Here is a 22,075-nt window from a genome sequence, read left to right as displayed (position 1 = left end):
CGCAAATGAACTGCAATTGAATTGAATTTACTTTAAATAATTGTTTATTAAGTGTAAAATACTTTCTTCCATGAGATATGTGCAGCCTTTGAGAAATAATATTCATGATAAAAAATATCAACATGTCAAGCCTTCTAACAAATTACTCTGCTTATTACTTATTGAGTAGGGATTTAATTCAAATGCAACTGTTATAAAACATGAGAGATACATACATTTTAAAACCTTTTTCCACCGTTAAATTATCTTCCCAGAGGCCTTAGACTTTGCCTTTGTGTGGTCTTATTTTTAATATGTAAAAGTATCCAGTAAACAGCTGGTGCAGTGAAAACTAAGTAGATATTAAACGTGTGTGGGAACTGCGGGCAGAAAATCCAAACCGATTTAGATTCAGTGCACTAGTTTTCCATTTTTTTTTATTAAAAAGGGGAAAAAGTGACTGTTAGAAATGCTAGAAAAAGTTAGTACTGGTCAGGCTTGGGGTAAACAATAGCACAGTGTTGTCGCGGGCTGCTTCCAGGACTTAGATATTCTTCCCATGTCAGTATAACCACTACTGGGAGGTAGCTCGATTAAGGATTACCATATCATTAATAGTATCCATGACTTTTGTTCAAAGGCTACTTGTGTGATGTTGCCTTGTGGATGAAGCTGCTTAATCCTCTGAGCCGCAGCTGTAGAGAGGGGCTTCTTCAGAGCCGCCCACACTGACTTCCCTGTCCCCCTAAATCGATTCAAGAAAAAAAAGACAGAAACAACAATCAACTTAAACACAGTAAAAAGAAACAACCATTCTACACTTCCACATTCATCCACAAACCCCAATCCCTCCCAATGTTTTCCATTCATCCCATCCCCAACATCACCATCGCTACTCGGATGGTGGCCGGCTTAGCTCTGTCCAAAGATTTTTTTTTCTCTGTATATTTCTTTTTTCCACCTCTCCAATTTTCTGTGTGACAAATTTTCAACGTGTGACTAGTAGCCTCCCTGAATCACGCTGAGCTGTTTTTATTCCTCTTTTCTCCCCCTGAGGTCGTGCCTTACACGGAGTCCCCACTGTGGCTGGCAGCTTTTGGGTCAACAATCCTTAAGACAGAAACATGGGCTGAAATTTTCCACCCCTTATTATTTCTTCACTACCAACCCTTCACTTGGCTCTTACACTCCAGTACCTCGGGGACCAGCCTCGCTTGGTCGTTTTCTATCCCGACCATTGCACACCTCATTCACCCTCTCTGCAGTCTCATGTCAAATTAACCCTCCTATAGCAGAAGTAGACAGATATGGTCTCAAATGAATGCTAATAGCGACATGTGAACAATGTATTTAGTTAGACTGCCTAATTTTATAAACAACGCATGTAGTTGTGTCTCGAAACAAGCCCCGCAGAAAACACTGTAAACAAATTGTCTACATCAGTTTTGTTGTGTTTCGGTAATTCTGACTAAAAAAAGGGGGGAGAAACGGTTAAAATGGAAAAAATATTTTAGAAGCTAAATGAAAACTTTGCTCCACACTGCTACTTCAAGAAGGGCTTTCTCTATTCCAACTAATCACGGATTGCCCACATATTGCTATTAGCACTCATTTGCTAACCTGTCACATCTCAAACAGTCTCCTTAATTTCCTCGCTGTATGCTAAAACACCACTAACGTTATTCTTGCCAGGTTTCTGCTGTGGTTTATCATAGAACACACGTTTCTTTTATTTCAGTTTTGTTTTCTTGTACATGGTCGAAACTTGATCATCTATTCGTGGAGAATGGAGCAAATGGACCAAAATTCCAGCTTTATTCACCCTAAAATGTGTTCTTTTTTCCCCCTGACAGTCCCAACACCTGCATCTTTGCACCCACTTTGCATGGAGACCGAGGTGCCAATCGCAAATACATATATTAATAAATTAACAATGAACAAATCATTTAATCCTGACCGCCGTGTGCCCTTGCAATTGTGATTTGGTGTTCTGAAGCAATTTTGCCATTGGTAATTATTTCGATAAAGTCCTCAGTTACTTGCTAAGTGTCAGGCTAATTTTAGCATTGTTTTCGCTTGGTTAGTTCCGTCTGACCCCGGGTCGCCCCCAGTAACCGTGTCTCTCGTGGAGACTCCGAGTGGTCCTCCCGTTCAAATAGATGGAAAGTGTCTGTCATTAGCCGTGGACAAAAGCTTCCACGTTTGCAGCTAACAACCTCCCAAAAGCAGCCACACCGTTCACCCAAGCGCAAGAAAAACTCATTTAGTGATGTCTTTTGTTTTTTCCATTCATAAGAACTTGTAGGGTTGACTGGTGTCAAGTTTGTCAGGTGTTGGATGTGTTCAACTGCCACTCTTTTCACACATGATGATATGGCGACTCTATCAACAACTAGGCATCCTTCGCTTCATGCCTCGCCATTCTGATAACCTTTATGTGCAGACCCTTTCAACGTCATGCTAATGAGTAAATTCCACTGTTACTATGGTCCAGATTACTTTTAATGCACATGACTACTAAGGTCACTTTCCTCTTAGCATCAACATTATCATTAGTTGAACCTGAGTGATGAATGGATGAGGGGCTGTTTGTATTGTAGGTACTGCCATTTCAATTAAATAGAGGGTTCTTAGTGACAATGATGGAAGAACAGTGCAGTGTTGTAAAGCAAGGCTTCTGAGGATTTGACTGAATCAGATGATAATTAAGAAAAATTCAACTTGAAAGATAATTAGAAAATAGGTGATAGTCACAAGATTGGTTCAGGATGAAAGATAGAAATGAAATGCATTAAAATTAATTTGCTTTGTCCTCTGTTGTGCTTTTTAGTATAATTTTTACTTTACTAGTGTTTTAGCTGCTTCTAATCTGTAACAGATGCAACATTTTCCCTGTAAGCTAATATCTGTTTGGTGATGAGAAAGCTTTATGAAACTCAAACCAAATAATAAATGGCTATTAGTTCTGTACCAGTGGGTGACAGGATGGCATTTTACCTGTAGTTTATACCATTTAAAGGGAAGCATGATATATGAATAATGTGGATATACTGCTACTACTGTGTTGCTGCCAAATGACAATACAACTAAGAGACAGGCTGTAATCTGACTCAGAACTGGTGTTCTGTGACAGGTAGTTTCATATCTCTTGGGCTTGATGCCAAATTTAGTATTATTCCAGTGCATTGTCCAATCTGGTTTAAAATGTGATCAGTGGGGCAGGGTCCCTTGGACCTCCAGCTTACTTTGTAAACTTACACTGAGTTGTTTTAGTATTGAGAGTGCAGATGCTTCTGCTCAGGCTCTCCAAACATTTAAAATTTGCACCTGGGAGCAAAGCTCTGCCATTTTGTATTCGCTTACTTCAGTCGTACCACCCAGCCCTCTGACAACAACAAAATTGTGCATTTATATAAGCACCTTTAACATAGTAAACATCCAAAGGTGCTTCACAGAATTGTTATCAAACAAAATTTGACACCGAACCACATAAAGGGACCTTAGGGCAGATAACCAAAAGCAAAAAGTTTTAAGGAGTGTCTTAAAGGATGAAGGAATGGTAGAGAGGTGGAGAGGTTTAGGGAGGGAAATCCAGAGCTTAGGTCTTCACCAGCTGAAGGCATGGCCGCTAATGGTGGAGTGATTAAAATCGGTGGCACGCACGCAAGAGGCCAGAATGGGCGGAGTGCAGACATCTGGGAGCATTGCAGGGCGGACGGAGATTACAATGATAGGGAAGGGTGAGACCATGGAGGCATTTGAAAACAAGGATGCACATTTTAAAATTGAGGCACTGCAGGTTAGCAAGCACAGGGATGGTGAGTGAACAGAACTTGATGCAAGTTAGGATACAGGCAGAAGACGTTTGGATGAACTTAAGTTTGTGGAGGGTTATGACCGCTAAGAAAGTCATTATCAAGGGAACTCCATTACCACATAGTTCCCCTCCAAGTCATATACCATCCTGACTTGACATCTATTGGCATTCCTTCATTATCGTTGGGTGGAAATCTACCACTGTCATGGAAGCAACATAACCACAAGCTCTGCAGTGATTCAAGGGAAAGGCTTCTAAGGCAAATAGGGATAGTCAATAAATGTGACCCTGACAGACTGACAGTGCCATCCAAGTCCAGTGAACAAATATATTAAAAAACATGTATGTGTAGAGCTCCCTCATTTAGTGTCATTTAGCACTTTTGGATATGTAGCTTCCATCCATGGGGCTTTATTGGCTTTGAGTCCTTGAGCTTTTTTTGGATGTCCATGAAAGTGATATGCGATCATTAAGTTTACTTGTAGAATCTCTTTTAATGGGTTGCTTGCGACTGACACCTTCTCTAATAAATCATTTCAGGAAGTAATAATGTAATCTATCAACTATTTTTAGTTAATCATCAGCTTCATCTCTATTAAATTCTTAAGGGGTGAGCATTCTTATTAAATGATCCTTTTACTATTACAAATTAAATGGAACTGCATAAAAATTACAACGTGGAAATGGGCTATTTGACTCAACTAAGATATGCATGTTTTCCAAAAAAAACCCTTTACAGTTGCTTGCTGTCCATTTAATTTTGAGGCTATATTTGTATTTAATATAATCTTTTGAGCATGCTGCTATTTTCTCTCTCTCTGCACGCAACTTCTCTTGCCTTCCCACCTGCTATTCCCCTGAAGGGATGCCAAGCCTTTTGGATTGTTCTGGAGTTTCAAGGATTAGAGATCATCTCCCAGGCACTTCTGTGAGCAAGCTGAGAGAAAAATCATAGGGGATCAAAAATATAAATTGGCGATGGAAATATAGGCAGTTTGATTTACTGTCAAGAATTAGCCAGTTAGGTAACAGAGAATGTTTGCTTTCCAATCGGTGTGGGAAAACAATGTGCTGCATGAATGAATGTATGGGATGCCCAATGGCTTGAGTATGTGGATTGTTGGAGGCAGAAAATCATATGATAAAACCTATTGAATACATCTAAGCAGAGTTAACAATCCTATTCCCCTCCCCTCTCCACCTTCCATATCCCGTTGTTTCTACTTACTCGCTGCATCCCCGTTCCCTGCTTTGTTTACCTCCTTCCTTCCTGCTTCTTCCTGTTTTTCCCCTCTTAGCCTTCTGCTCTCCCCCTACCTCTCTTCCCCTTCTTTCCCCTTTCCTCCCTTCCCCCCCTTTAATCCTGCCCCTCTTCTTATTTCTCCCCACTCCACCTCACCTCACCTGCCCCCTTCCTTCTTCCCAAATCTGATCTGCCTTCACTTACCATTATGGCTGGTTGCAGCAATGCAACCATTTCCCCCACTTATGCCCACCTCTTAGCTGCAACTCTTCTCTAGCCACCTACAATGGCTTTTGTCTCTCCCCTCCCCCAGGATGTAACCTTTCTTTAACTTTTGCCTAACCTCCCCTTATCCATGACTTTACCTTCTTCCTTACACCTTAACTTCAAACCCTGCTTTACCTCCTACGCATGACCTCCAAATTTCAAGGCCTTCCTCCTTGTCCATAATCTCTGAGTGCTTTATCTTCTCCTGCCCTCTCACCCATATCACCTCCTCCAACTTACCCCCACCTATCTTTACTTTCCCTCTCCACGCTGCCCTAGCTTCACTCTGAAAGCTTTTTGTACCCTCAGAACAGCAGCCCTTCTTCAGCCCAGGTCCAATTATCCTCAGCCCTCTAACCTCACTTGGAGTCCATTTGTTTTTTGCTCCCAGTGCCATGGGAAAGCTCTATAGTAAGTAATACAACATGTTACATTTATGATTAAGGAAGTTCCCCATCCAGGCCCCTGGATAGCATTGGCAAGAGACAGCAGAAGGCTGTACTCTGTCGTGTTTTGTTGCAGTTGAGAAATGATAGTTAATTTACACACTTTTGACAGGAAAGGAGTTTCTAGCCTTTTTGATGAGAAGATATCAAGGCCTAAAGGGCTTCATGAGAAACAGTCCTCAAACCAGCTGGATGAAGACAGGGCATATGGTAGAACCCCCGAGCAGGTACTGTTTTTATATCATCACATTGTGGAAGAGGAAACCAATGGGAGGAATCTTATCAGCTGTGCGAATGTGGCTTTGGAGGCGGGGGAGTTTTAGAAAGTTCTGCACCTGTCGCAATCCCGCTTCCAAGTGATCTTGCTGGAGGCGGGGCCATACCAGCACTGGCTACCCACCCGGAAGTGGCAGGTCACTAATTATCATCAATTAATTGCCTACTTCGAGGCAATTTGGTGATGCTGCCATGATCTTACCAGCAGGAGACGGGTCCCCCACTGAGGCCAAAGCCTGTCAGCTAACTGGAGGTGGCTTCCAGGCGACAGGCCAGGGGGCCATCAACACCTCCTTTATATCCACCCCCCCCTTCCCATCCTGGAGCCATGGGTGACAGAGGGTCACAGCTGCAGCTGTAGGCCATCCTGTGGAGGAGGTTCACCCCCTCCATAATGATGGACTGGCAGCTGTGGCCACGGATTATTTTGAAAAATGTTCGGGGGCATCGCCATCTCGAGGCACCCTTGCGGTCCCCCACCTACAGGGGCAGCACCCACCTCTCCCGTTGAGGCTGCCTGCCATCCAGAGCCTTGGCTCTCACCCAGAGCTTTGGCTTTCCCACCAGTTCAGTCCTCCTTCCCCCCCTTAATTGAACAGGGCTCCGGGAGGCGAGGGGTGGTGGATCTCAGAAACCATCAGGGTCGCGGCCCAGAAATGGTCCTGGCCTGCATCTCCAATGTGTCTGACTATGATTTACATATCAACCTTTATTCAGATTTTCTCACTGGTTTTAGAAGCAAACATATGAATTGAAAGTTCTTAATTGACCTTGATTCTTAATTAATGTTCCTGTTCAAACGTTAATACATTGAATAGGGAGCATAATGATGTCTCAAAATATTGATAGGTTATTGCCTGACAGTTAAGTGATACATTTTGAGGTTCAAAAGGTGCTGTGCATTTGATTTTAAAACCTCAACTATGATCATAAAACCATATATGTGTCCCTTTACTGACACCGGGGTTAGCGTTTACTCTGAAACATTCCCCAGAAGACATTCTGCAAATATAAACCATGCTGTTTAACTTGACGACTTTGCTCTTTCTTTTTGTGCTGCACAGCTCTTCCGGATTATTAAAACCCTGTTGTATAAGCAGTACCAAGAGGTGGAGAAAGAATTTGAAGAGCTGGATGAAATTAATTCAAGGCGGCTCAACCACGAAACAATGTACCGACTTCTGAAACAGTAATGATGTGTATTTATTTATATAGAGATACAGCACTGAAACAGGCCCTTCGGCCCACCAAGTCTGTGCCAACCATCAACCACCCATTTATGCTAATCCTACATTAATCCCATATTCCGACCACATCCCCTCAATTCCCCTACCATCTACCTACACTAGGGGCAATTTACAATGGCCAATTTACCTATCAACCTGCAAGTCTTTGGCTGTGGGAGGAAACCGCAGCACCCGGAGAAAACCCACGCAGTCACAGGGAGAACTTGCAAACTCCAGACAGGCAGTACCCAGAATTGAACCCGGGTCGCTGGAGCTGTGAGGCTGTGGTGTTAACCACTGCGCCACTGTAGCGAAGGGTTAAGGGCTGGTGAGATGGAAATATTAATTCTCCCAATGATAATAGAGTAACATTCAAAAGTCGTGTGGAGGTTTCCAAACGGGTCCCCTCTGATTGTCTTTTATTTTCTTCTCCTCTTCCCGACCAGGTTTGATATTTGCCCAGAAGTAACTCGTGGCGAGATTCGCAGGCTTTGGCAAACGCTGATCACGAACCAGGACAAGACGTTGGATTTCCTGGAGTTCGTGAGACATTTCGGCCACTCTCCTAAATCCGCCTGCTTCCCCAATGCTAAAATCAGCCCTCCGAAAAAGGGAGACAGCGATTTCAGAATGCGCTCGAAAAACCTCAACTGTGCGTCCGACATCCTGGTGGACAACGTTCGTGCAAAAGTGAGGATGTCAGCTTTCAGTTCAATTACACACTCCTTAATATCCAGATCAATAAGATACACAGGGAGTTTCTAAAATCCTTGTGCAACTTTAAACTTTAATAACTGTGGGTGTGCAGATGACAGAAACAGTCTGTAAACGGCATATGAAAGCACAATTCAAGTTTTTTAATAATAATGTTTAATGTTGATGTTAATGATTGAAAATGGCGACAGGAGGAGAAAAGGTGAAACGGTGGAAATTCTGATTAAAAGATGTCCCACAAAGGTGGTTATGAAGCTTTGGAATTTGACATGCCTTGTATTAAAACTTTATGAATTGTGCTTTCATATGCCGCTTACAGTTTGTTTCTGTTATGTTGACATCCACAGTTATCAAAGTTTAAAGTTGCACAAGGACTTTAGAAACCCTCGGTATATAATGCAAAGTTGTTAAGCCAAGTTGACACTGTTGATTTAACTTTTACAACTTCCAGGTTGACTACTTGTGGGACGATCTTAGAAAAGAATTTCAGGAGCTTGACCCTTACCGCACCGGCTTTGTCAGCAAAGAAGAGTTTAAAGATATCTTGACCGAGCTGTGTATGAATTTAAATGAATACGAGTGTGAAATGCTGGCAAAGAAATTCGAAATCAATGGAGATGGCCGGTAAGGTCAAATGCGTTCACTTCACTTCTCCAGCGATTGAATTAGCTCCGAGACAGGGGGGATGCACAGGGAGCTATTAAAATCCACTTGAATCTATTTCGCTCGGGTTTTAGAGTGGGTTGTTAATTACCCAAGAAATTAAACATTACCTTAAAAGAGATGACAAGGTTAAGCAAGATTGGCCTTAGTGGGGCACTGCCGACACAGTGCAGCCTGTCCCCAAGAGTGAAAATAGAGCAGGCAAATTAATCGGCTCAAAATAACATAGAATTTACAGCACCATTCGGCCCAATGTGTTTATGCTGCACACCAGCCTCCTCCCACTCTATTTACTTAATCTGTCCCTATCAACATAACTTTCTATTCCCTTTTCCCTCATGTACTTATCTAGTTTCCCCTTAAATGCTGTTTACCTCAACCACTCCACGTTGTAACGCATACCACACTGCAGAATTATAGGACGCAGAAATTCAACTACAGGACTTAACAGTTTCATGAATGAAATGTGTATATTTTATTTATTAGGAAGGGACAGTGCTTATTTAGTTTATTTTACCAAATTAAAATTTCCTAAGTGTAACAAATGTGCGTGTGTCTGCTATGTGAGAGAGAGGGAGGGCAAGCCATGGCTTAGGAGGAGGTTGTTGAGAAAGTTGTTTATGGATCTCATTTATTGTTGCCCACTATTTAACCCTAAATGCAGTGTTTCAGAGCAACATTCCTTGCATCCTCAAGTCGTCTGTGGAGAGAAGTGGGGTTACCGTCTCAGGCGCGTCATCTGTCGAAGGGCAAAGCACCTGAGACAATAACTCCATTTATCTCTACAAATTCTGTCTGACTTTCTGAGTGTTTGTATTATTTTCTGCTGTGTTTCACATTTCCAGCATCTACAGTACTAACTTTTTTTTTTATTCCTTGTGTCCTTGCCATCTATCTTATTGTTGATGAATCCAAACAATTTTAAACCATCTTGTGATTTTGTTGGAAACTGGCAATCCCAATTGGAATTTTAAATGCACAAATAGACAGGAAAATAAAAAGTAAATGCTGGACATCTGAAATAAAAATAGAAAATTCAGGAAATATCAGAGCCAGATTTAAAATCCTTGGGGCCCTAAGCATCAAGAACATTCAGGAGAAGGGGCCTGCACAAATCCCTGCCCCTCGATCCATTAAAACACAAATGTGTACTAAAATGCATGAGAGGGCTTGATAGGGTAGATGTTGAGAGGTTGTTTCCCCTGGCTGAAGAGTCTAGAACTAGGGGCATAATCTCAGAAGAAGAGGTTGATCATTTAAGATTGAGGTGAAGAAGAATTTCTTCACTCAGAAGGTTGTGAATCTTTGGAATTTTCTACCCCAGTGGGCTGTGGATGGTCTGTCATTGAGTATATTCAAGGTAAAGCCTGGCTACCTGACCCGAACCTGACTAGGCCTGACTACATACGTTGGGCTCGGGTCGGATCGGATCAGGCTAGACAGTGCTGCTTCCGGGAAGGAAGTCACGGGATCAGGCTTACACGTGATTCCCCACAACTCCATCTGCAGGAATAGCCTGCTGCCGGAACGGATGAACGATATTTGTGTCGGGTCAGGTTGGGTCGGGCGCGAAAGAAAATTGAAGGACTCTGGCTCGGGTTCAGGCTGGCTGTGGTCGGGTCGGGCCCGGGTCCGGTTTTAATTTTATACCCGAGCCAGGCTTTAACTCAAGGCTGAGATAGATAGACTTTTTAATTCTATGGGAAATCAAGGAATTTGGGGATCAGGCATGAAAGTGGAATTGAGGTTAAAGATCAGGCATGATCTTATTGAATGATGGAACAGGCTTGACGGGCTGTATGACCTGCTCCAGCTCCTATTTCTTATGTTCTTTTGAAGAAATCTGCCAGTTTAATGTTTAAATGCTATGTTGATAATAAAGCAAGTTGCATCACAATCTAGTACGCATACATGAAACTGATGCAGCCGTTGTATGCAGCTTTTCTGCATTATTGTGAGTTTTACTAGGGGCTCCCTATTTGGCTTGGGCCCCTTGGCACAGAATCCATACCCAATTAATCTGTCCCTGGAATATACAAAACAGATCAGTCAAAATCTATAACAAGATAGTTTTATAGTATATCTGTCGGCCCTTCATCAGAATTTAGGGCCTATACATTAACTTGTCTTCTCCTTTTAGCTGCTGATTTATTTGCTGTGCATTTCCAGTATATTGGGTTTCTCATTGAATTTCTAAGAAGTCCAATCACATTGCTTGACTTGTAATGCCCTAGCGATGGGCAATTAATGCTGTCTTGTCAGTGTTTCCCGCATTGCAAGAGCAAATTTTTGAAAAATACTTTAATCACCACTATGGACAATTTTCTAAATCCCTAGAATGCTCATCTCAGTACTTTCAAATCCAACATTAACTGAAGTGATTGAATTCAAATCCCTAATCTTTAGGGACACTGTTACCAGATGCGAAGGAGATAAGAATCTGTAGATTCAGGTGTACCAATAGTAAAATAGTGAATGATGCTGAAGAACAGTGTGCTATTAGTCCTATCATGCCTTAGCTGTTACTTCCATCATTTTGAAATGGATTGTGTGAGATAAAATAATTTGTTTGGGGTTTTAACGTGCGACGAACTTTGCTGTAAATGTAAAATGCTTATTGTTTGCTGATTCTCTTCTTAACCTGGCTGCCAGGGTTTCCTACCTAGACTTCTTGAAACCATTTGCAATGCGCAGGCAACAATGGCGAGAGGGAAGCAACATGGTGGCAGTGCTGCAGCATCCAAACACACATTTTACTACATATCACGGCACAGGACTGGACACAGTCACAACAAGGCTCCGGCAAAAGGTAATCTACATAAGCCACAGAAAAGTCATTTGTGATTTTAAAATTCTTGTCCTTGTTTTCAAACCCCTCCCTACCTCTGTGATCTCCTCCAGCCTGACAACCCTCCGATATCTGCGCTCAGCTAATTCTGGCCGCTTGAGCATCTCCAATTCTAATTGCTACACCATTGGTGACTATGCCTTCAGCTGCCAAGGCCCTAAGCTCTGGAATTTCTTCCCTAAATATCTCTTGTTCCTCCTGTCTTTCCTACTTTAAGATGCCCCTTAAAACCTACCTTTATTTACTCATTCATGGAATGTGGCCAGCACCTATTGCCCATTCCTAATTGCCCTTGAGATTTAGGACTTCCTCTACCAGGGGTGTGGTCATGTCTGTTAGAAAATATTAATACTGCATCAATGCTATCCAAAGGGGTTAACTAAAATTAAACTTGTCTTTCCTTGTACTCCATAGCTGCAAGGTGAGTGGAAATCCTTACGCAGAGCCTTTAAGAAGTTAGACAGCACCAGCAGTGGTTACCTATCTCTGCCAGAGTTTCGAGCTGTACTCAAGCTCTGTGATCTGCTCCTGAACGAGGATGAAGTCTACCACGTTATGTCAAAATTCGACGAAAACCTGGAAGGCAAAATCAACTACAAAAAGTTCCTGGAAGAGACCTACAAAAAAAGAGAGAAGTCATGTGGAAAACAAAGCCCCTTACAGCAATGAGTAAATGTGATACTTCAGCTGAGAGATGACAGGAACAATAAATCCGGCCCATACTGCACAGAATGGAAACACCTCCACAGAGTGGCCTGTATCTCTGATGCCGGTTCCTGTCGGTCACTGGAGTACCACTGATTTTACCTTCACAACTGCTCGAAGTCTTAAAATGATAAATAGCTCAACCTTTTTAAAGTTGCCCCAGTCTCTCTGTTTTTGAATCACAACGTTAACCTAATTCAGATAGTTTTGCTTTGAGGCGAGACATTGATTTGGGAAAGACAATGCTCAAGTCACTAGCCTCAGTGACAAAGGTGATAAAAGGAAAGAACTTGTTGTTATTTGGCGCCTTTCAACCTCAGGATGTCCCAAATTGCTTCACAGCAAATGAAGTACTGTATAAGTTTAGTCACTGCTGTATTCTAGGAAACCAACAGTGGATTTGCACACAGCAAGGTTCGACAAACAGCAATGACCAATTCATCTGTTTTAATTGTATTTGTTGAGATCTCCTCAAATCACAAGTGCAATTTTTACAAAACATTGCTTCCGTTTTTCCCTTGTGAAGAAAGTTAATGGTCCTACATGGACTACATATCCATCGTAATATTCAGGTTTAGAGATGTAGAGGAAGTGTTTTATAACAAGTGAGTGGGTTCCCAAAATTGGATAGTTATTGAGTTACAGTAACAGATCGATTTGAAATTTGCATTTTAATATAGGATGAAGGGCTAGATCTACGCTGAGTATAAACCCCCTCCTGCTCCAAACAGATGGATCATAAACTTCATACCAATCATTTACAGGAGTCACAAAAGCCTGATCATTTTTTGATATGTGTTACTGTTATATGAATTGCTTTCCAGTATCTTTGCTAGTTGGATATGTAACATTTTAGATTTCAAATAAAGTAACATTTTTATGCTTGTTTGCATTTTCTTCCCATAACAACAATAACTCTGAGTTCTGTTCAGCAAAGAAATCTCAGTAATAGTAACCCTGGGTTCCGTTCATTTACAGAATGGTTTGCAACATTAATCCTGGGTTCTGTTCATTACAGAATAGTTTGTGACATTTATCCTGGGTTCTGTTCATTACAGAATAGTTGTGACATTAATCCTAGGTTCTGTTTATTACAGAATGGTTTGTGACAATAACCCCGGGTTCTGTTCATTACAGAATAGTTTATGGCAGTAATCCCAGATTCTATTCATTACAGAATGGTTTGTGAGAATAACCTGGGTTCTGTTCATTACAGAATAGTTTGTGACAATAAACACGGGATCTATTCATTACTGAATAGTTTGTGACAATAAACCTGGGTTCTGTTCATTACAGAATAGTTTGTGACAATAAACCCGGGTTCTGTTCATTACAGAATGATTTGTGACAGTAATCCCGGGTTCTGTTCATTACAGAATGGTTTGTGAGAATAACCCGGGTTCTGTTCATTACAGAATAGTTTGTGACAATAAACCTGGGTTCTGTTCATTACAGAATAGTTTGTAGCAATAAACACGGGATCTGTTCATTGCTGAATAGTTTGTGACATTAATGCTGGGTTCTGTTCATAACAGAATAGTTTGTGACAATAAACCTGGGTTCTGTTCATTACAGAATAGTTTGTGACAATAAACCCAGGTTCTGTTCATTACAGAATGATTTGTGACATTAATCCTGGGATCTGTTCATAACAGAATAGTTTGTGACAATAACCCTGGGTTCTGTTCATTACAGAATAGTTTTGACAATAAATCCAGGTTCTGTTCATTACAGAATGATTTGTGACAGTAATCCTGGGTTCTGTTCATTACAGAATGGTTTGTGACAATAACCCGAGGTTTTGTTCATTATAGAATGGTTTGTGACAATAACCCCGGGCTCTGTTCATTACAGAATAGTTGGTGACAATAAACCCGGGTTCTGTTCATTACAGAATGGTTTGTGACAGTAATCCCGGGTTCTGTTCGTTACAAAATGGTTTGTGAGTATGACCCTGAGTTCTGTTCATTGCAGAATAGTTTGTGACAATAACCCTGGGTTCTATTCATTACAGAATGCTCAGTGACAATAACCCTGGGTTCAGTTCTTTGCAAATGGTTTGTGTGTATAACTCTGGGTTCTGTTCATTACAGAATGGTTTGTAACAATAAACCTGGGTTCTGTTCATTACAGAATGGTTTGTGAGAATAAAACTGGGTTCTGTTCATTACAGAATAGTTTGTGACAATAAAACTGGGTTCTGTTTATTACAGTATGGTTTGTGACAATAAACCCGGGTTCTGTTCATTACAGAATAGTTGGTGACAATAAACCCGGGTTCTATTCATTACAGAATGGTTTGTGACAGTAATCCCGGGTCCTGTTCGTTACAGAATAGTTTGTGACAATAAACCTGGGTTCTGTTCATTACAGAATGGTTTGTGACAGTAATCCCGGGTTCTGTTCATTTCAGAATGGTTTGTGACAGTAATCCCTGGTTCTGTTCATTACTGAATGGTTTGTGACAGTAATCCCGGGTTCTGTTCATTACTGAATGGTTTGTGACAGTAATCCCTTTTTCTGTTCATTACAGAATGATTTGTGACAGTAATCCCGGGTTCTGTTCATTACAGAATGGTTTGTGACAGTAATCCCTGGTTCTGTTCATTACTGAATGGTTTGTGACAATAAACCTGGGTTCTGTTCATTACAGAATGGTTTGTGACAGTAATCCCGGGTTCTGTTCATTACTGAATGGTTTGTGAGAATAACCCGGGTTCTGTTCATTACAGAATGATTTGTGACAGTAATCCCGGGTTCTGTTCATTACTGAATGGTTTGTGACAGTAATCCCGGGTTCTGTTCATTACTGAATGGTTTGTGACAGTAATCCCTTTTTCTGTTCATTACAGAATGATTTGTGACAGTAATCCCGGGTTCTGTTCATTACAGAATGGTTTGTGACAGTAATCCCGGGTTCTGTTCATTACTGAATGGTTTGTGACAATAAACCTGGGTTCTGTTCATTACAGAATGATTTGTGACAGTAATCCTGGGTTCTGTTCATTACAGAATGGTTTGTGACAGTAATCCCGGGTTCTGTTCATTACTGAATGGTTTGTGACAGTAATCCCAGGTTCTGTTCATTACAGAATGGTTTGTGACAGTAATCCTGGGTTCTGTTCATTACTGAATGGTTTGTGAGAATTACCCGGGTTCTGTTCATTACAGAATGGTTTGTGACAGTAATCCCGGGTTCTCTTCATTACAGAATGGTTTGTGACAGTAATCCCAGGATCTGTTCATTACAGAATGGTTTGTGACAGTAATCCCAGGATCTGTTCATTACAGAATGGTTTGTGACAATAAACCTGGGTTCTGTTCATTACTGAATGGTTTGTGAGATTAACCCGGGTTCTGTTCATTGCAAAATGGTTTGTGAGTATAACTCTGGGTTCCGTTCATTACAGAATGATTTGTGACAATAAACCTGGGTTCTGTTTATTACAGTATGGTTTGTGAGAATAATTTGGGTTCTGTTCATTGCAGAATAGCTTGTGACAATAACCCCGGGTTCTGTTCGTTACAGAATAGTTTGTGACAATAATCCCGGGTTCTGTTCGTTACAGAATAGTTTGTGACAATAACCCTGGGTTCTGTTCATTACAGAATAGCTTGTGACAATAACCCCGGGTTCTGTTCGTTACAGAATAGTTTGTGACAATAATCCCGGGTTCTGTTCATGACATATGGGTTTGTGAGAATAGCCTGGGTTCTGTTCATTACAGAATAGTTTGTGACAATAACCCTGGGTTCTGTTCATTACAGAATGCTCAGTGACAATAACCCTGGGTTCTGTTCATTACAGAATGGTTTGTGAATATAATACCAGGTCTGTTCATTATATGATGCTCAGTGACAATAACTCTGGGTTCTGTTCATTACAGAATGATTTGTGAATTTAACCCCGGGTTCTGTTCACAGAATCACAGAATTGTTACAGCAAAGAAGGAGGCCATTCTGCCCATCGTGTCCACACTGGCTCTCTGAAAGAGAAACTCCCTCCATTTCATTCCCCTGCCTTATCCACGAAACTCTGCACATTATTCCTTTTCATATAACTGTCTAATTCCCTTTTGAATGCTTCAATTGAACCTGCCTCCACCATGTTCTCAGGTAGTGCATTCGTGACTGTCACGGTCCTGTGTTTTTTTTACTACAACAACCAAATTGCTGAAATCCACCCCCCCACCCCCCCACCCCCCCCAGACCTTGGAAGACTGCAAGTGAACTTTGACTGTGTTGTATTGGAAGACCATTCGTCAAGAATGTAATTTGCAAAGACATCATTTTTTTTCTTTCTTTTTGGTCAGCTAATTTAAAACCGAGTATCTGCATGTGAATACGGGAGATAGATTTTTATATAAGTTATAAGGTCTTTAGATATTTGTTTATCTTAGTGTTTAAGATTTTAGTTTTTTTTTAAATAACTAGTTAATTTGTTGATATCTAAAGATGCCTGGTTTGGTTCGCTTCACTTGGTGGTTACTAGATTGTTCAATTTGGCTGTTTTTTTCCTGATTTGGAAAGCTTAAAGAAATATGCTGTGACCTCTGGAGCAACAGGACTGAATGACAGTGCATTGCTCCCACCGCGATCAGAATTATATATTTGATTGGGGGCTTTGTCCTGAGCAGTCGTAGCATATTTTAATTGGGGGCTCATCCACGATCGAATCATATTTTAATTAGGTGGCTCACATCTGGGATAAGAATCAGACTAATTTGTAGGGCTCATGTTTGGAATCATATTAATTGCTCATCTCTGGGATAACATGCAAATTGGGGTCTTGCATCTGGCATATTAATTGCTCTCGCATCTGGGATCATGTCAATTGGAAACTGGATTACTGGGATCTAAATCTATCACCAATTATGAAGAAAGAAAAGGAACCAGGTCTCTTTTATAATAAGGTACAGTCTAGACCAAATGTTGACCCTTTTTCGCTGTAGGGTATCAACTGACATAACAGACAAAGATACACTAAAACCAAAGTCTCATATAACTTCACTTTATTAGTACTAGAATCTCTTAAAGCATACAAATGCTTACAACAGTTTTATTTAGACACCAAATAAGTACACGTCTCACTTCTTGTACAAGATACTATTCATCAACATAGAGGTGATCAGTCTCCTGTCACGGTTGATCACTGAGCCTCCAGACTCAGGGTCCTGCCTTTGAGAGTTGTTCCCGGGTTCTTGCCGAGAATACCCTCCAGTGTTAACCCTTATATATTCTTTGAAGGCTCCTTGCTCACATGATCTTGTTTTGCACAAATCTTCAAGCATTATCTTATCTTTGGCAAGCATTAACCATTTAGCCACCTGGACAGAAGTCCAGACCTGTTTACAATAAGCACCATTCGTTCCCCTATATCTGTTCCTCTTTTATCTATTCTTGTTCAACACTCTAGTCTAATGGTCACATATCCCTAACCACAAGCTTCAACATGTCTGTTAGCTTACTTCAGCAAGTTCTGCACTTATCTTTAGCTACCTTAGAGCATGCTGGGTATAGAGTGTTACTTGACCAACTTTTCAGGGCCTACACATTAAAAAGGCATTAGCTGTTGCAGCAGAGTTTTTGGGAAAGCAGAATGTTTCCCTCAGTGACTTGATAACATTAACTAAGAATAAATTAAAGGAATTGGTGGCAAAATTGGGGTTAGAATTGAAATCAGGTGCCAAAAAGCAGAGATAATTGACATAATAGCCCAATATCTGGAATTAGAAGAAGAAGAAGGAGAAGATGAGAGACCAGAGAGTGATGCAGTGGTATTGGTTCGGATTCAGTTAGAAATGAAAAAACATGAGCAGGAACAAGAAATGAAAAAACTTGAATTGGAAAAAGAGGAAAGGGTAAAAGAAAAAGCAATAGCAATAAGAAAACTTGAACTTCAGAGAGAAAGTGAAAGAGAAGAAAGAGAAAAGGATAAAAGAAATGGAACTAAGACAAAGGAGTAGTCTTGAATCCAGGGAAAATTCGGGGCAGGACGAATCTGAATTTAGCTCAGGAACCAGCGAAAAGCTGTTTACTTTTATACAGGCTCTTCCTAAGTTCAAGGAAAGTGACGCAGAGGCATTTTTCATATCTTTTGAAAAAAATAGCCAAACAGATGAAATGGCCGATAGAAAGCTGGACACTGCTTATGCAAAGCAGGTTGGTAGGCAGAGCTCATGAAGTTTATGCCATGCTTCCTGAATAGAATTCTGCAGATTATGAGATGGCAAAAAAGGCTATTCTCGCTTCTTATGAGTTAGTCCCTGAAGCTTACTGTCAGAAGTTTCGGAACTTACAGAAATTGGCTGGGCAGACATATGTAGAATTTGAGAGGGTGAAGCAAATTCATTTTGACCGTTGGATATGGACATTAAAGATGGAAATCATATATGAGAACCTTTGGGATTTGATTCTCTTTGAAGAGTTTAAAAACTCCATTTCTTCAGTTGTGAGAACTCATGTAGATAACCTGAAAGTTTTGAAAGCTAGGCAAGCAGTGGAAATTGCTGATGATTTTGAGCTTGTGAATAAGCCATTTTGTCCATCACCCCCATAAGCCCGAGAAGGATAGAAAGTGGGAGAGTGAAAGGAAGGCAAATAGCCAGGGACAAGAAGGAACAGCTGGGAATATCCCAGGATCACCTCCTCAGGTCAGAAAGGAAGGTGCTGACGGTAGAAGTGAGGTTTGCAAGCCGAAGTGTTATCATTGCCACAAAGCTAGTGCAGAGGAAAAGCCTCTGACTGAGAGTATAGTAGATCAAGCTGTAGCTTTAAGGACTATTGTAAAACCTGGTACTATAGCTAAAAGGAGTGTAGAGGTTAAGAATAAAATACCTGAAAGTTATAATAAATTTTTGGCAAAGGGGAAAGTAACTTCATATCCTGGAAGTGAGGCAGGAAAACCTATCATTATAGTCAGGGATACAGGAGCAACCCAAACACTCTTGCTGGGGAAAGATATAAGGTTTCCACCAGAGATCGCTTTGAATGCTAAAGTTTTAGTTAATGGAATTGGTGGGGAGTATATACCTGTACCTTTAAATAAAATACGCCTAGAGAATGACTTAATATCTGGGATAGTAACTGTAGAAGTTGTCCACAGTTTGCCAGTAGAGGGAATTGATCTAGTCCTAGGAAATGATTTGGCTGGATCAAAAGTATCAGTTTCTTCTATACTTACAGAGGTACCAAGTGGAATTAAGGAAACAGAGCAATTATAGGAACAAGTTCTAGGAATATTTCCTGCGTGTGTAGTCACCCGAGCAATGGCTCAACAGGATCCATTGTCAGAGGTAAATGTGGCACCATAAACAGACAGCCAAGTATCTGAAACCTTATTTGGGGACTTAGATAGTTCAAATGAGATGTTTAACAGATCTTCTATCATTGCAGCACAGTAAGCTGATCCAGATATATACTGACTGCTCTTTAAGAAGCTGAGGTGAAAGGAGTTCCAGAAGGCTGTTATATAACAAATGGCATTTTGAGGAGGAAATGGAGACCACCTCATAGACCTGCAGATGAAGACTGGGCAGTTGTTGAACAGATAGTGGTACCACCTAAATATCGCCAGGGATTATTAAAGTTAGCACATGACATTCCTTTTGCAGGACATAGGGGAATTCGGAAGACCAAATCACGCATAAGCCAACATTATTACTGGCCAGGTCTTACAAAGGATGTGAGACAATTTTGTAGGACATGCCATACATGTCAAATAGTGGGAAAACCACAACCTACCATAAAATCAGCACTACTAGTTCCCATACCAGTGATTAAGGAACCATTTAGCAGGGTATTAGTAAACTGTGTTGGACGCTTGCCAAAATCAAAAGAGGGACATCAATGCATATTTACTATCATGGATATGGCTACTCCATTTCCAGAGGCCATTCCTTTGAGGACAATTACTGCTAGAATAGTAGTAGAAAAGTTAACCCAATTCTTTACAAGATATGGGTTGCCACTTGAAGTTCAATCAGATCAAGGTTCTAATTTCATGTCTAAGACATTTCAAGAAGTCATGGGCAATTTGGGGATTCGACAGTTGAAATCTTCAGCATATCACCCACAGTCACAGGGAGCTTTAGAGAGATTTCACCAAACTCTCAAAACAATGATTAGAACATACTGTCATGAATATCCACATGACTGGGATAAAGGACTAAACTTTCTTTTATTTGCCACCAGAGACTCACCGAATGTGTCTATAGGCTTCAGTCCTTTCGAATTAATTTACAGACATGAAGTAAGAGGTCCTCTAAAATTTATAAAACACAGATTCTTGGAACAAAAGAATGAATCTTCGATGCTGGACTATGTATCTGTGTTCCAAGAAAGGCTCACAAAAGCTTGTGGTGTAGCTCAGGAACGCATTAAAGCATCCCAAGCCAATATGAAAAAATGGGCAAACAAGAATGCAAAAGCCCACGATTTTCAACCAGGGGTTGAAGTATTGGTGTTGTTACCATTACAGGGAAAACCATTAAGAGCACGGTTCAGTGGCACATATAGAGCGATCAAAAGAGTGGGTAAGTTAGATTACTTGATTGACACCCCTGATCACCGGAAGAAGAACTGGCTGTGTCATATCAATATGCTAAAGCAATATTATCGCAGGGAGGAGGATAAGCCAGTACAGGTATGTCAGGCAATCGGGACTGTTCAGAAGGAAAAGGATAGTGAGGATGAGGCAGAAGCAGGCCTAGGAAATTCTCAGATTGAACCTTATTCCGCATTTAGAAGATTGTGGGCTGAGTTTTACCGGCCTCTCGACACCGTGGGTCGTGATGCAGGGACCGGTAAAATTCTGCGGGGTGAGGCCCGTCTCAACCCGTGACGTCGAGAAGGGCCCGCTGCATATTACCGGCGGCGGGGGAACCTTGGTGCGGCCCCCTGCCACCTGGCGGCGGGCCCTTCATCTCCATATGTAGATTGACATTAAATATATTCAAATTAACTTACCTGCCATCCCACACTGATTTTATGGCCTCCGTTTGGCCTTCGCACGCCTTCGGAACTTCGAACTCCGAGGCGAGGACCTGGTGGAACGGGGGTAATAATAAAAATTGCAGGGTGGGAGGGGTGGAGGTGCGGGGAAATCAATTTTTATTGGATGTGGGGTTGGTGAGAAGGGGTTGAAGGGTAAATGATTGAAGGTTGGGGGGGGAAGTTCAAGTATTTGAAAAATCAATTGAAGGTCATTTGGGGCAATGAAATGACCATTGTGGGGGGGGGGGGGGTGGTTGGGGAAGTGCCTCCTTCACTTAATTTTATATTTAATAACAGTCACTAATGATATCCCTTTCAAAATTGTTATTAATTGTAAGGGCTTAAAGCCCTTTAAAAATGGCACCACGCCTGCGCAATGGTGCGTATGCCGTTGCTGGGGATGTGTCGGCCTCCCTCTTTACCTCATCGGGGTGGTCGCTCCGCCCCCTCTATTTAGATGAGTCCCTGCGCGTAATATCACGGGGGCTCGGTGGTGGCTACTGAATACGAGCACGCCACTGTGTTTAAAGGGCGCCACTGCACAGCGCTGCGCCCAAATAAAATTCAGCCCTGTATCAACAGATTGGGCAGAGCTAAGTTTCTTACCAAGATTGACTTGTTAAAGGGATACTGACAAGTTCCTTGGACTCCTCGACCAAAGAGATATCAGCTTTTGTAACACCTGACGTTCTTTATCAGTGCCAGGTGATGGCATTCAGGCTAAATAAATGCCCCAGCCACTTTTCAAAGATTATTGAATCAGGTGGTAGCCAGTGTTCCCATCTGTGTAGTACATCTCTTTGATGTACTAATATACAGTTACACTTGGCAAGAACACTTAAACCAGCTAAAAATTCTGTTTAAACAGTTACAAGCTGTGGAATTAGTCATAAATTT

General features: G+C 41.3%; 1 protein-coding gene across 1 annotated transcript in view; it reads left to right on the top strand.

Annotated features, from left to right (window-relative positions):
• The window catches only part of si:ch211-197n1.2 (EF-hand calcium-binding domain-containing protein 6), a 91,015-nt gene extending 78,057 nt beyond the window's left edge, over nucleotides 1-12,958 (top strand). The window contains exons 13-18 of the mRNA XM_068028784.1: nucleotides 5,865-5,979; nucleotides 7,093-7,217; nucleotides 7,701-7,944; nucleotides 8,420-8,592; nucleotides 11,284-11,440; nucleotides 11,894-12,958. Of these exons, the coding sequence (XP_067884885.1) occupies nucleotides 5,865-5,979; nucleotides 7,093-7,217; nucleotides 7,701-7,944; nucleotides 8,420-8,592; nucleotides 11,284-11,440; nucleotides 11,894-12,148 (1,069 nt within the window). The 3' untranslated portion in view covers nucleotides 12,149-12,958. The remainder of the gene's footprint in view (nucleotides 1-5,864; nucleotides 5,980-7,092; nucleotides 7,218-7,700; nucleotides 7,945-8,419; nucleotides 8,593-11,283; nucleotides 11,441-11,893) is intronic.
• Nucleotides 12,959-22,075: the final 9,117 nt, after the last annotated feature.

The sequence above is a fragment of the Heterodontus francisci genome, chromosome 4, assembly GCF_036365525.1.
Source record: "Heterodontus francisci isolate sHetFra1 chromosome 4, sHetFra1.hap1, whole genome shotgun sequence".
Lineage (NCBI taxonomy): Eukaryota > Metazoa > Chordata > Chondrichthyes > Heterodontiformes > Heterodontidae > Heterodontus > Heterodontus francisci.
The sequence above is the reverse complement of the archived record's forward strand: the minus strand, read 5'-3'. Positions and strand labels throughout refer to the sequence as shown.